The 15,747-nt window shown below is 30.7% G+C and overlaps 1 protein-coding gene across 1 annotated transcript; it reads right to left on the reverse strand.

The window, feature by feature from the left end:
• Positions 1 to 8,418: 8,418 nt before the first annotated feature.
• On the reverse strand, positions 8,419 to 14,176 carry LOC105112898 (vicianin hydrolase-like). Its single transcript, XM_011008792.1, has 13 exons — positions 14,001 to 14,176; positions 13,749 to 13,818; positions 11,657 to 11,715; positions 11,497 to 11,572; positions 11,330 to 11,407; positions 11,150 to 11,237; positions 10,087 to 10,339; positions 9,863 to 9,978; positions 9,521 to 9,741; positions 9,393 to 9,424; positions 9,152 to 9,254; positions 8,955 to 9,057; positions 8,419 to 8,748 (listed from the first exon to the last, which is right to left on the reverse strand). The coding sequence occupies exons 1-13, from the start codon at positions 14,151 to 14,153 to the stop codon at positions 8,580 to 8,582; spliced, it is 1,521 nt and encodes a 506-aa protein (XP_011007094.1). The 5' UTR covers positions 14,154 to 14,176; the 3' UTR covers positions 8,419 to 8,579.
• Positions 14,177 to 15,747: the final 1,571 nt, after the last annotated feature.

Raw genomic sequence — 15,747 nt, forward strand, 5'->3', positions numbered from 1 at the left:
ATCATAAACAATTTTCATGTATTCTGTTTTGGCATTCTCCTGAACAACAACAATTAATGTCAACCAAAGCACAATTGTCCTTTTATTTTTTCTAATTTCTGAGATGACAACGGCTAGACTTAAAATGCAAGATTTATCTCATCATTGTTTTACCCAAAAAATAATAATTATTAAGTATCAATAATTTCACTGGAGTTCAGAATTTCAGTTGGCTTCTTTCACAATCAATGCTAAAGTGTTAATTGGAGTCGTTAACCATGTGATAAAGGGAAATCAAGAGTCCATCCACAGATTTGAAGATCTCCATAAGATAAATTAACTCAATGATATATAAATCTTTAGGGAAAACTATGCCATAGTAATAATTTAAGCTTAGTCAAATGATGCAAAAACTATATAATTTATCCACGTTGATTGTAATAGTAAATAATTCAATAGAAATTAGTAATTAAACCCCACTTGAGTCCTCCTGTGGGCATGCAATGAACCACAAGTTGTAGCATGAATTTTCGAGATGCATGCTTGTCTCTGATTAATGCCAATCATCGAGCGGACACCATTTTTCTGATTGGATAAAGAAGAAAACATACTGTGGGTCATTTGTTTGGCACTTTTGAGCGCGTAAGGCGCCACCATGCACAGGAAAAGACCTAAATAATGCATCATTAGGGCAATTTTGACCAGTAATGAAGTTTGTCATCTTGTATTCAAGTTTTTGGCAAACCTAGAAAATGAACCCTAGATAGACAGTCTCAACAATGTCCCTAAAGAAATTTCTATATCAATTTTATCCCTCAAAGTCTTAAGAATTCTTAACTAAGTTTCGAAATTTGATCATGGGTTTCATCCAAATCGCATCCTTTTTGGCAAGGGAACCTTCTATCATTTTTTTTTTATGATTAAGGGATTCTAACAAAGGGTCCTAATTGAAAATAACAATTGTTTATGGGTGAAATTGGTACAAAAACTTGTCTGGACACAAAATTTTTACCAATTCAATAGGCGGGCAGTATTCTTGAGGTTTATTCTTTCTGTTTTCTTTTTCTTTTTCGAACCAAGTCATCTTGTATTCTCGCAAACACATCGGAGGCCCTCATTTAATAGCCCACATGAACTTTTTGGCAACTTGTTTTTATTGTATTCACATTGTGATGAATATTCTGACCAAGTGGATAGGTAGGGTAGATTAAGATGACTAGAAAATAAGGAAGCAACAGAGATTGTTATGAACTGCGGAGGCAATGAAAATGAAGGCCTATTTACTTTCATGTGAGTGTTGTCTCTCCCATGTCATAAATCAGCTTCTCTTGTTCTCGTCCTGGGTTCTTTTACTGGTCTTCGGGATATATTTCTTTAGGACCACTAAATTATGGCCATATTTATTCTAAAAAAAATTAAATTTTGGTCATTCGCCAGCTCCCTAAATAGAAAATCACTAGCTCTGATCTCTGTTAGCAAAGATTTTCATAATTCACAAATCCCATTTGCACCTCAAAGATCATTTGCAGCTTTTAGGTTTATGAGTTGTTCCAGCATATAAAACTGAGGTTCCTAGGTTTCTTACCTAATTAAAAGTCCCAGCCGCCTCGTTCCCAGTACAATATACCATCAGCTCCTAGTTCAATAAATCCCTAATAAACATCGTCAGAGATGGTTGAAATTAGAAAGAAAGCTAGAGAGCAGTAGTGTAATGTGTTGATCATACAGAGAGGTGGAGGATTCCTATCTTCGATAAAAGATAGACGAGAGGCTCGAAACATTCGGTTCAGTTTTTCTGATTGATTAACTGCAAAAAAACGCCGATAGACAAGCGGATAAGGCCAGTCTTACAAAGGCATAGGGGATAAATTAACGGGAAAAAAAGCTAAAAAAGAAGATACCAGTTAGGATAAAAACATGGTTTTGTTATTTTCACATCAAAATCATCTTCATTCCGAGTGCACTAAATAAAAGCGTCTTCGGGTATTATAGCATGATGATAGTGAAAATAAGATCAAGCTGCTGAACCTTTGGGCCTTAAGCATTCATTTTGAAAGTAACTTAAGGGAATAGCCATACCCTAACTGACGGCCATAATGAACTGATTAATCTACCATACAGATTCTCAATTTTAATAGACTGTTTTGAAGCGGGGTTCGAGATTTTTTTAAAGTATTTTTTATTTATAAATATATTAAAATAATATTTTTTTATTTTTTAAAAATTGTTTTTAACATCAAGAAATTAAAAAAATCTAAAAATATAAAAAAAACATATTAATTTAAAATAAAAAAATAAAATATTTTTAAAATATAAAAACAAACAAGATATCCTAACTATAGCTACTGTTCTTTTTCCTCAGTCATTAGCATCTTAGATATATAACCCAACTTGATTTAAAACCAGGTTTATGAGTTGATTGGATTGATTATTAGGTACAATGAATCAATTTAGTGCATGCTTTTTTTATTAAAAAACCAAAACAATCTATTTCACTTTACAAAAATAATTTAAAATAAAAATTAAACTGGTTAAACTCTGCTACGATACTGTTTATTAATTCGGATGAATCATGTTTTTTTTTTAAAATATTTTTTTATTTTAAATTAAATTTTAGATTATTATGAAACATTAATGTTACAAATAAATTTAAAAAAATAATAAAAAATACTTTAACAAACAATTATTAACCCACCCGTTGGCTTCCAAGACAAGAACTTCAAGAGATAAAGAAACACAAACCTCACGCAACAACTCCAGGATTTCCTCAGGCTCAACCATGGGCCTAATATAATATTCAAAGTCCTTTCTTTCTTGATTTAAAGTTCAAACCATTGAAGAGATAAAGAAACTCTTAGAGGTAAGCCCACTCCTTATCAAAGTTTCTGAAATTTTCCAAAATGCCCAGTAGATAGGGAGAGATATAGCTTTCGCGGCCTGATTCCATCAATTGTGGGCTAAAAAAAAAAGGGACCATTTGTGTAGTTAGGCGTTTTCTTTTATGAAAAGGACCATTAACGTGGTGATGCGGTTTCATTGTCTTTAGATTTTAAGTGCTTGTTAAGTGATCCAGGTTATGCTGCTGGTGGAGCAAACGCTCATCTTTACATAGTTAAAAAAAAATAAAATTCTAGTTAATCTACCAAATTTGAGTCATTAGATTTATAAACTTTTTTTTTAGGTCATTCCATTTGATAATAACTCCAGATGAAAGATAATAAAATTAATTCTTTGCCTTGTCTGTAAAAAAAAAGAAGGAAAAATCCTTAGTGTAATTTGTTCATTTGTTACTTTTTGTATCTTTGTAGCATTATGATTGAGCATACCACATGAAATTCTTTAAAGTGCTTGTGCGGATTCTCACGTGCAAGACCATAAAAAACATATAGTATATAAATCAAATCAGATTTTAACTTAAAAGCTCTATCAATATTTAAAGATTTAATGCATAAAGACTGCTAGTTCATATTGGAAGTTGATAGCTCCCTTAATGTTCTTTGTTTGCCATGTTTTTTTGTTTTTAGCATTTTCTTTTCTAGTTTTTTATTTTTGAAATTCACACTCAGATTGGATGAGCTTAGCGGGTTATTTTATTGTCTTTTGGTCTTCTTATTTGCCTTAGTTGTTCTGTCAATCTCAGGATTAAATACTAATGCACCTGTATGGGAAGATCTTACATAAATAAGTTTACTATTGAAGGAAAATTAGATAAAAACTTTTTTGGCAACAACACTAAAATTTGGTCCGTTGTCGAAACTTTTAAAATATAATTCTGACTTTATTATTATAAACAAAATAAATTCATAGTATGATAATAAAAACAAGATTGAACCTAGTGGAAAATTTATTTAATCTTCCTATAATATATTGAACTAAAAAAGAACGGGAGATTTAAATAACAAAACTAAAAAAATAAAATTTTAAAAATAAAAATAATAAATTCAGATGTCATTGTCTCAATTTAAAGGTCTACATATCCATTTCAATAAATATGTTGATTATTAAAGTAAAATAAATATCATTTCAATTCAAACAAATAAATTCAATGTTCCTTAAACCTAAAAGAAATCGAGAATATTATGAGTAAATTAATTAGATTAAATTATCTGATTAATTTTTTACCATCAAGTGAATTTAATATTGAAAATCAATTTTAATTCACTCGACAATGGCTTTAGAAGCAAAGTATGTAGAATTTATTTTAAGTAACCATTTAAAAGCTTGAGCAATTTATCTTAGCTTATTCCTCCATAATAAATTAAAATGATAGTTGTAATAATCAAGTTAATTTCTTTACTTCTTATTATAGTCTCTAACAATAATTACAGATTGAAAAAACAAAGAAAGCACATTTATATTATCTTAAAACAATTCAATAAGTATGAATAGAAATTAATAGCATAATTCTGAAATAAGAATAAATAAGTATTTGAATATGAAAGAACTACAATGATAATATTATTTCTCACAACTTAATAATGGAGATGGTGTCTATTGTCCTTTAACCAAAAGTCAAAGTTTAGTTCATAAATGCTGGAAAACTAACAAAAATAGATAGAAAAAAATGTTGTAGAAAAGAAGAATAGAGTTGTTTTTGTTATGATTTGCTTCCTTTATTTCCTCTCTCGGCTGCTGTTTTTTATTATGATTCTTCTCTTAATTAAAATTCCTTATGTTACTTAATTCTTTCTTCATTATTTAGTCATTAAGGTTGGTTAAATCCCTTAAAATTTATGTTGAAAACTGATGTTGTTGTTGTTACAACTTGTTGTAACTTAGACTTTGTTTCTGACTTGGTTTTCTATAATATCTAGTCATTCCAGCTGTATTGTTTCATTCATGGAATGTTTAGGCTTGATTTGCATCTTTCTTGGGTTCTAAGATTCACCATTTATATGTCAAACTCTTAGTTGTAGTGGGATGCTCGACATTGTTAATTTTCTCATTAAATCAAGAGACTAATCTCGTCCTTCATTTTACATCCAACCTTTTATCTTAAAAAATGATTTTATCTGACTTGACATTTTTATAAAAGTTATAATCTTGTATGTGTCAATGATTTTGGGCTTTTGAATCACATGATTTTAATATTTGAGGATCAAGATATGTTCATTTGAATTTATAGTTTAAAAGCAATGAATCCTGTTGTAAGTAAAATTTTAGCTTGGTTTTACAGGTCTAACTTTGATTTTTAAAAGTTTGATATGTATACTTTAATTTTTATTTAGCCCACATTCACATTCTGAAATTATAACTTGGTGAAAAACTTGTCATAAGAAGTAAGGTTTGAAATATAAAATACAAAAATTCTTATCTTTTAGCAATCAATTAACAAAGTTTTTGAAATATGTCAAACTCATAAAAATAACTTCCAATAAGCTCAAAAATATATAAAAAATATAATGAAAAAAAAAAAAAATATATTTTGTACTTATAAATATCCCCATGAAATAGAGTCACAAAGGGTTACAAACCTATATGTTAAAACAAGAAAACAAATTCATACTTGTATAATATTAGAAATTAATTTTAAAAGACCAGATATTTTAATCGTCTGTGTAATTTTTTTATAGACAGTAAAATGGATGAAAACACTCAATAATAGCCATGCAAGAGAACCATAATAAATATGCAGAGATCAAGGATCTGCAGAAGATAGAGAACTAGCTGACTTATAACCAATAAACACAAGAAGGCTGAAAAAACCAAAACCAAAACCAAAACCATGCCATTGTCTCTTCAATGCAAGAAAAATCACTTTGGTAGTATCCTTAAGGATTGTAGTAGTAGCTAACAGCTTCTCAAAAAACAAAAATCTTGCCCATGTATCCTCCTGAGTTTCATAAAACATCTAGCTTTATAAAATAAATGTTTGCGTTCTCTGTATCATCAACAATTATATCATAATTCTCGTTGCATCTCTCTATGCATCCATAATGGTATATCTTTATTGAACCATCAACAATACTTTCATAGCATATACATACTTCAAATGTCTAAAAGCTTGCTAAATCATGAAATAACAAATCAAGACTAAATTAGTTGAAATTTAGTGCTCAGCTTCAAATCCAACTAAAATAGGTCGTGAAGATAAAGTTAGCATGATGAAGTTGACAAAGTTGAGGCCAAGGCTGCTGGTGCGATTTAATGATATTGTTGACTTGCAACAAGAATATCTTGTATCCATCTGGATTGATCTCTAACAATAGAATCTATTAGCCTCCTTGAAAGTTTTCGGTTCAAAAATAGAAGAAGCCTGCAGCCGAGAGTCCTTTGTAGTAGTAGAAACAAAGATTACAGACAACTAGAATGTTGAGCAAGAGAGGCATTTGCCTTTGTTTTATTGTCTTAGGCCCAGTAGGTAGGACATGCAGGTGAAGGTGCAATAAAATCGATAGGAATTGAAGAAAAATCATAACCACATTGATTGAAAGGAGAGGTTTGAATCACTAAACTTTTTATTGAGCAATTTGAGACCTGACCATTACATTTTGAATCAAGTTAGAGAAAGGAAATAACACTAACCTCCTGCTTTAATTTGATTAATGAGATCATTGTAATATTTGATTCCTTCTTGGTTCACTCCAGCTCGTACTTTTCCATCTATGTTTTAGCAGATTGATAACAAATCGAGTTAAATTTTGCAAATGCATATATACGATGGGACTTTGAATAGAAGAACATACGTGGTACCAATCTAGGCCAGTATACGGAAAATCTGTAAGCATCCACATCCATATGCTTCATTCTTGCAACGTCTTCCTGCCTTATTATCGGGGCATATGTTGGTCATATAGCAGCTGGGAGCGTAATTTATGAGAAGCATAAGAGCATGAACAATACCTTAATTACCTTATAGAATTTAATAAAATCAATTGCTACATCTCCATTGCTCCCATCGACGATCGACTCTACATGATTTAATATGCAAAATTAATTGTCACAATTGTTTGAAAATCATTATTCATGATAAATCAATACATGTCCAATTTCAGCAATCTATTTTCAATAAATATCTATTAAATCAGCTCTTCTTCGGATATTAAACTTAGTTAAGACATGTTATGATGCATGCATCCCATGCCATACCAATGTGAACTTGATATTGTTCTTGTTAGGATGCTGACATGCAAACCCGACAAGACAAAGGTAAGGGACAAAATAAAATGAGAAATGACACACAAGAATTTACGTGGTTCACCCAATTGGGCTACGTCCACGGGCAAGTATAGAAGGATTTTACTAAGTAATGTGGGAATACAACTTCTCTCTAATAATAGGAGAACAACAAAAATCTCTCTATTATTAGGAGAAAACACCTCACTTACTATCTCACAAATACCTCATAATTTTGTGGGATTACTCTCTTCTCACCCTCTCTTCTTTCTCTCTTGTGGTGTGTTTATAATGCTTGGATGCATTGCCTATTTATAGGCAAGCATCCATGCAAAAGACAAGGGGTTAGGCAAATAACACCAATTTGGTGCATACAATTTTTGACTAAGATGGCTATACCTTTTCCCATCATTTTTGACTAAGGTGTAAAAGGATGACTACACCTTCTCCCACCATTTTTAACTAAGGTGGTTGGCTTCACAGTTATCGGATTCCTTCATTTCATTTCTCATCCCATGTTTCTTGATATATTTAACTGTTCTAAATTATCGCTCATCCTTTATTTTATTTTCCTTTCTTCCATGCCAGTAGATTAATGTTACTCTTACAAAAGTGAAATGGGATGTGATGTTTGGAGTTTGAGTTCCATGTTTATCATCACCTATAATATGTGATCGCACTTTTCAACGAGGAAGAATTCATCTGGTTCTCTATTGCTCTTTTCCACCCCTCAATCTAGCTTTATCGACAGGAAACCTGTGTTCTCTAAGTTAATGCTTTATATTTTGATTTGAAATATTTCTTTATATAATATCAGAATTTTAATAATTAACAGATTATTTTGAGTTCAAATTTTACTATTTTTGTTTTTTTCTATATATGATAATCGTGGCTTTATATAGGATTTAAGTTCAATTTTTTTAATTTAAAAGATGTAATAAAAATTAATATAAAAATTATTCATAGATCATATCCATAATTTAAATTCGAGATAATTTCTTAAAGTTATTATTCACATGTAAAATTCAAGTGGGCGTTACCGTCCTTCTCTGGCTTAAGCCCAGTTTTTATGGTTCTATGCAACGGTGCTAAAGTCTGCACCCACAAGCTCACAATATTGTTGGACCGAGTCTGCAAGCCCTTCAATATACTGTTCGTCTCTCTCTTTTGATTTTGCTTTTGTGCAAGATTTGAATATGAAAATTTAGTTTTCCTACTTGCTTATCCTATAGTCTTTGTTTTTTGTTTTTTTTAAACTAGCTTATCCTATAGTATTGTTTTCTAATTAAATACTATAAGAATAAAAGGAGAAGTAATTTACTGATTTGATTCTGCATACAAAAAAACAAGAATTTATTTTTAATTTCTTGACGGAATACAATACAGAAAACCTTATTGAATGGAACGAATTCACGGTTGATTATTCTGATCTCCCCATGTTGCTCACTCACACACATGATCTAGACAGCCAATTAATTAAAGTTTTACTTTCTAAGCAAGAGCTGGAACCATCTAGCTGAACGTTTCAGATATCGTTTCAAATTATTCTTGAAATCAACATAAGTCACACCGAAGCGAACAGTGTAGCCAGCATCCCATTCGAAGTCGTCCAAAAATGACCATATATAATATGCCTTCACATTAGCCCCCTTCCTGCACGCCAATGTTCAACCAATAGCTTAACATCCATCTTAATCCAGATATATCCAATAGTTTTTATACTACAAAAAAAAAAATAGAAAAAGTGTAAATTAAAAGGTCCATAATTCGGAAATTTTTAAGTATCTTTTGCCTAAAAATGACGTTCCAGGAATTATTAATGTACATGATAATTAAAATTAAGATGTTGGAATACTAACTGGATAGCTTTCAAAAGATATGATAGGTGGGCACTGTGGTATCTTATTCTCCAACTATCCTTGAGGGCAAAGGCAATCGGTCGCGACGCATTTTCAGCAATTCCTGCCAAGAAGAACACATTAATCAGTCGTTGACAAAACCATGTTAGCTAGTTTAAATTATTGAAAAATAAAAAATAAAATAGCAGCTGTCTTGCCATTTTCAGTGATAAGAACTGGTGGATTTTTGTAATTATCTTTGATGTACAGCAGAACATCTTGTATTCCCCTCGGGTAGACGTAAAGCCAGTTCAAGTCAGTCTGCAGCAAACCATTTACACTATAATTAATCTTCTTATTAATTAGATTCTGTAAGGCAGTGAATAATTCAAAATCCTTTAGCCTTAATCTCTATATATTCGGAAATGTAAAAAAAAAATAACACATAAAAAACTGTACCGGTGTGCCGATGGGAACTCCATTTTTCTCAGCTGTGATGACAAATATATATTTATGAGAAAAATTAATATATATATATTTCGTCAAACAAACCCTAATTAAAACAAGGCACAGAAAATTGAGCATACTAGTTTGACTGACTCGCCTATCGTCAGTATAACTACGGTTAGCCCCGGTAGCTTTCAAAGGAATGCTTTCTGCATAATTTGCTGTATAGTAGTTTAAGCCAAGAAAATCGAGGGATCCTTTTAGCATTGCAGACTGTTCTTTGGTAAATTTGGGCAGTCGATTTCCAACCAAAGATCTCATGCTATCGGGGTAATCACCAAATGTAATCGGATGTGCAAACCTATAAAGGATAAAAAAGAAATTGATCAATATCAATAATATGATGTGTTAGGCACTAATTAATCAGTTATCATTAAAGAAAATAATTCGAAATACTACTGAATCGTTAAGTATTAAATTACCATCCAAACATGAAATCTAAAGCTCTGGAAACAGCAATGCGGTCAGCAGTTGTATTAAATTTTGGTACAAACCAATGGCTTACAATCGTAATTCCAATTTGTCCCAGTTGAATAGCCTGCACAAAATCCAAGCAAGCTCATTCAAACTTTGAGTACTATATGCTCTAATAGTTTTTAAATGGTAAAAGATAAAGCTTAGTTCAATAATCTTGAAGGATACAAACCTGGTACTTGTCCTTGAATACTTTAACGGCAGCTCCATGGCTAAGAATCATGTTGTGGGCAGCAACATAGGGCTCGACGGCAGAGTTGCCCCCAGGGCAGTTTCCAAGAGTTTTAGAACATCGACCGGGTGCAAAGGAACCGAAAGTGTAACCATTAATAGCCAGCCCATTTGGTTCGTTCATCGTTATCCAATATTTCACTCGATCACCAAATGTTTTGAAGCAAAAGTCTGCATACTCTGCAAAATCATCTCTGCTTAAAAAATTTGGAAGTTAGTAATAACTTTAGGGAAGTCGTTTTTGTAGGCATTCATTCTCTGTTAAAAATCATCTTTGCTTTGTCTTTTTTGTGGTAAAGACATGGAAACGGTTACCCATCCTTTTCTAATTGTTAAATTGTTTGAAAATTGTGTAACTATTTTGTAAAATAGTTGAACTTATAGTGTGTATATCGAACATCATATATGAATTGTTGTTTGAATGAGTATTCATTGTTAAAAAAAATTCCAGCACAATGCAAGGTTGGCTAGAAACAAAGTTGCTTTGAAGGAAGAGATTATTGATTGAGATACAATATTTGATTTGATTTCTTATTTTTTGGTGTGTTTGGTGTTATGACTTAAAAGACAATTGATGAAAACTACCATTGGTCTAATAAATAAACTCTGGTTAGTTTTGATATAAGATCTTTCCATGTATTATAGCAATGTTTTATTTACTTTTTTTTTTAATTTTGTATATATAATTTTTTGTTTTTCGTGCTAGTTTATCATTAATTAGCTTTATGGCACTATCAACAATTAATATTAAATCCTCGACTATTAAAAAAAAAATGTAGGAAGTCGTATCTATTTAATAATGTCTTTTTCTACAAAAAAAAAAAAAACTATCTTGAGATCTGCATACACTAGAGTTTAAAATTTTTGATAAAAACTATTTTTAACTAAAAATTCTAGATTATTGATCAGTTATGAGTTCATTTATTTATATAGACACATTATTTCTTTCACCATTGAATGATGCAAGATATTTCACTAATATATGGATCTAACAATATACGTACACTATCTTGGAGCTTAGGAATCCACCGTACTCATCAAAGAGACTTTGTGGGGGATCATAATGGAGTAACGTCACAAGGGGTTTTATACCTGCTCATATTAGCAAAAAGTAAATAAAAATACACACACACACACTGATTTTATAGTGACAATTAGAAAAACAATATAGATGGGAATTTGACTATTGTGAAGAAGCTCGTTGATGACGTTGTTGTAGAACTTAACACCCAGTGGGTTAACTCCTCGACTAACTTTTCCCTCTGAAAACAGAAGTGATACATATAATATTAGATTTCACTCATGAAGAGGAGAATGAAATTAATAGGGAAAAGAGACTTGGAAATCTTACTCGGCAATATTCTGCTCCAAGAAAAGGAAAGCCTGAAGGTATCCAAACCAACACGTTTCATCAATTTTATGTCATCCTGCAACATTTCAATCAAATTTGGTTAAGATTAAGCAAAGAATATAGCAATTTGTTGTTTAATATAAAGAGCGGCCGGGAACACCTTGAACTTGTGATAAAAATCAATTGCTACATCTCCATTGCTGCGATCCCAAATCTTTTCTGTCAATCAACCATAGAATTATTAAGAACATAGATAATAACAGTAATATTATATTAAAACCAATGACTTATTAGTCGGATTACTCGATTAAAAAAAAAAAATCCTAACAAGCTATATATTTTTTCTATTTTTGGAAACAATATCTGTTTTTTACTCAAACTAACATACTAACTAGGTTTAGCCAATTTGAACCCGGTCTTTTGTAAATTCTGTCTTAACACTAAACAAAATACGCTTCACCATTTTTTAAAATAGTGATTTTATGTTTTAAAAATAATTTAAAAAATAATTTTTTTACTTTAAATTAATAGTTTTTAGGTGTTTTAAATTATTTTAATACATTGATATTAAAAATAATTTTAAAAAAATAAAAAACTGTTATTTTAAAACCAATAACTTATTAGTCAGATTAGTGAATTAAAAAAAATAATCCTAACAAGCTGCAACTTTTTCTATTTTTGGAAACAATATCAGTTTTTAAATCAACTAACATACCAACTAGATTTCCCTTCGGTTTCACTCATTTCGACCCAGTCTTTTGTAAATTCTGTCTTAACCCTAAATAAATGAAGCTTCACCACTTTTCTAAACAGATTAAAAGTTTATTTATTTTTATATTTTAAAAATATTTTTTAAAATGAAAAAAAAAATTTCATGTATTTTTTTTTAAAATATTTTGAAAAGTAAATATTACCACAAATTTTATGGAAAACAACAAATCTATCCCTCTACTAAAACTCTTATCTTAATTTTGTAAATGAAAAAGGATGAGAAAAGGTTTCTCAATTGAGATCTAAAACATCCTTTATTTTTTATGGATTGGTGCCAAATCTATTATTATTATCTGTAACGCAACAAACTCGGAAAAGGGGCCTGGTGTACGACTGAACAATTTTTGGGTTTGAAAATACAATACTGAGCTGGATCTCACATCCTCACCGTAAAAAGAAAAAAATATTGCTGCACATTGATGCATATCGGTCCATTAATATATTTTTTTCTTATTCATTCATCTTAAAAATATGCAATGTCTTAGTGGTGAGTTTCATTTCGTTTTTTTAAACAGCTTGGAAAGGCGCAATTTAATTGGATAGAATTCTTTTTTTTTCTTTTTCGTTGATATGTTCATGGGATTTTATGCTACACAATAAAGAGTAATCCTTCTCTGTTGCATGTATATAATGTTAAAAACAGCAACCATTAAAACTCAGGCCTGTTAACTGAAAGAACAAGGTGTAGGTCAAGCCTACTTTTGTATGAGAACAAATTGTTTAAATAGTATATAGACAAAATGGAGAAAAAATAGATAAAAGAAAAAGAGTAAAGAATGCCTGTAGAACAGAAGGGGGATAAAAAATTATAAATCAGCACTTGATCTAAAGATTTTGGGTCACAAGATCCGAGTATTTAAATAATAAAAAAATAATATATTTATTTGTTTATTTATTTATAACCCATGATGTTTAAGTCAATTTATATATATCATAATTAATTTTTAAATATATTAAATATTTTATAAATTTAATAAACAGATAAGACACTGCAAAGATAATTAGATATACATAAAAAAAATCAAATCTAAACATAAAAAAAAAGATCTAGTCCTTTTATTTGATAGGCTACCACCTCAAATGCTATTTATTTATTTTCTTCAAACATGCTTCATGAATATAAACAGTTAACAATAAGAAAATAAAAATAAAAATAGAGGCTATATATACACACACTTCTACATTGTAGGAGAAGGAATTTACCAAGCTTAAAATTATTTATATATCTCGATAGGACATATAATGAATAAATGAATAAATAAACAAATCTAACTGCAGTCAAATAAAGTTTTATTTATTTATTTTTAACCTTGAACAAAGATTTGAAAAAATAAATAAATATTTGAACATTTGAACTGCATTGTTATCAACTATACATAAAACAAAGAATAAAAATGAATAACATGAAGAAGAAGAATATTTGAACTACATTATTATATACGAGAAAAGGATCACCATCCATTAACATTACAGTCACAAACCTGGATGTTCCCTCGTGAATTTATCCCATATGCTAAATCCCCTTCCGTCAATCAGTGCTGCTCCTTCAATCTGTGTAAATTAAAGAAAATAATTATGAACATTCAAAATGGAGTTAACTACAAAATTTGTTCATGTTTTCTAGTTTCACTCTATTTATTTTTTGTAAGGCCTGATAGAAGATTTTTTTTTTTCATAACACTAATAGTTATTCAGGGAAAATTCTTGTGCGAAAAAAATTAATGGACTTAAACCTGATAAGCAGCAGATCCAGCTCCGAACAAAAAACCAGGTGGGAAACTGCTTCGGCTAAATGGCACAAGAGGGCTTGGCTTTGCACCATGGGTGGTTGCTACCAAGCAAATTAATGCCAGGAACAAAACTAGCAAAGGACCTCTAATCGCCATTGCTGACTTTACTGATCAACAATGCCTCCACGCTGCCCAATTTATTGAATTGATGGAGATAGTCAAATCATAATTAAATGTACAACTATATTATTTTAAAATCCATAAAATCTTGTACAATTTCCAAAACATATCTTGTTTCATATATTATTTTAAATCCTTTCTCGATATGGATGTCATATTATGTAATAGAAAACGGCTAGCTGTTTGAACTTTTTCTATTCTAAAAATCTTTTCTTGTCAATCTGGTCTATCTTTTAGATATTCTTGTCTACTGCTACTATTTTTTTTTTTTTTTGTTTCAGAGATCGTGACCAGCAAGACAAATCAGTTAATTTTATAACAAAACGAGACAAAGCATTAATAGTCCATGATTTTCAAATATTTTTTCGTTTTCAATTACTTTCTTATAAATAAATGTATATTCATAGAGATTGAATGAAAAATGTTCTGCTTTGACTTTTCACATTGTTCGGGCTATCACACTTCGCATAACCAAGAAGATTGTGAGCTATCACCGAATTTAAAGAATCTATAGTGAGAATCATTAACGAAACTGCGTATCAGGAGGGAAATGTCACCCTTAATTTTTTGTAGTTCCAATTTTAGTATTTCTCTCTCTCTCTCTCTCTCTCTCTCTCTCTCTAGAGAGTCAACCAACTAACTATTACTTACCGTCACCAGTTATCAACCACCCACCACTTATAGCCTCCCACTAGCTATATGCCACCAACCGCTAGCTATCTTTATATTTGAATTTTGAATTTTTTTACTTTCAGTTTGTATATAAATAAACAGCTAAGTATATGCTATTGTGAGTAAGAAAGATAAAAGAGAAACATTAGAGAGAAAGAGAGGGTGTGTATTAAGAGTTTTTTGTTTATTTTGTAAGCTTCTTGTTGTTGAAATAAAAACAGTATGTTTTATCCTCTCTAAGTGTTTCAAAGCCATCATCAGTGGTTTCTCCCACTAACAATTGCTATCAGAGCCCCATTCGTTAGAAAATAGAAGCGTTGTTGGGATACATCTAATTTTTCAAAGTTTCACCGTGTAGGGTTCATCCATATGAACTCATTAGTGTAAAAATCAGCTTTATCGGAGCAGGAGGTAGACTACACGCTCTACTTGAAACTTTGTCATTCTAGCTCATGTACAGCTGACTTGCTGAGAGGAAGAAGTCGACTGAGTGACACACGCGCCATATTTGAGCCAAATTCAACTCCTAGAAGGTGATATAGTCATTCAAAGAGCACAATGACTATATAAAATACACAAACACTCATCCCGAAGTTGACCAAAGACAGTTATGATAATTGGTGTATCAGATTAAAGACATTTCTTGGTTCACAAGAGTGTATAGAGATTGTGGAATATTGTTATAATGAACTAGGGTCCAAAGAAGTAGAAGATTCATTATAAGAGGCACAAAAACAACTTTTAAGAGCCAATAGAAAGAAAGACAATAATACAAAGACCATTATTTTATCAAGTTCTTGATGAAGCCATATTTGAGATCATTGGTTTCGCAGAAACATAAAAAAAAATATGGGAGGCTCTCCAACAAAAATACAAAGGTGCTGATAGAATAAAAAAG

This window comes from Populus euphratica, unplaced genomic scaffold (assembly GCF_000495115.2).
Source record: "Populus euphratica unplaced genomic scaffold, PopEup_1.0 scaffold373.1, whole genome shotgun sequence".
NCBI lineage: Eukaryota > Viridiplantae > Streptophyta > Magnoliopsida > Malpighiales > Salicaceae > Populus > Populus euphratica.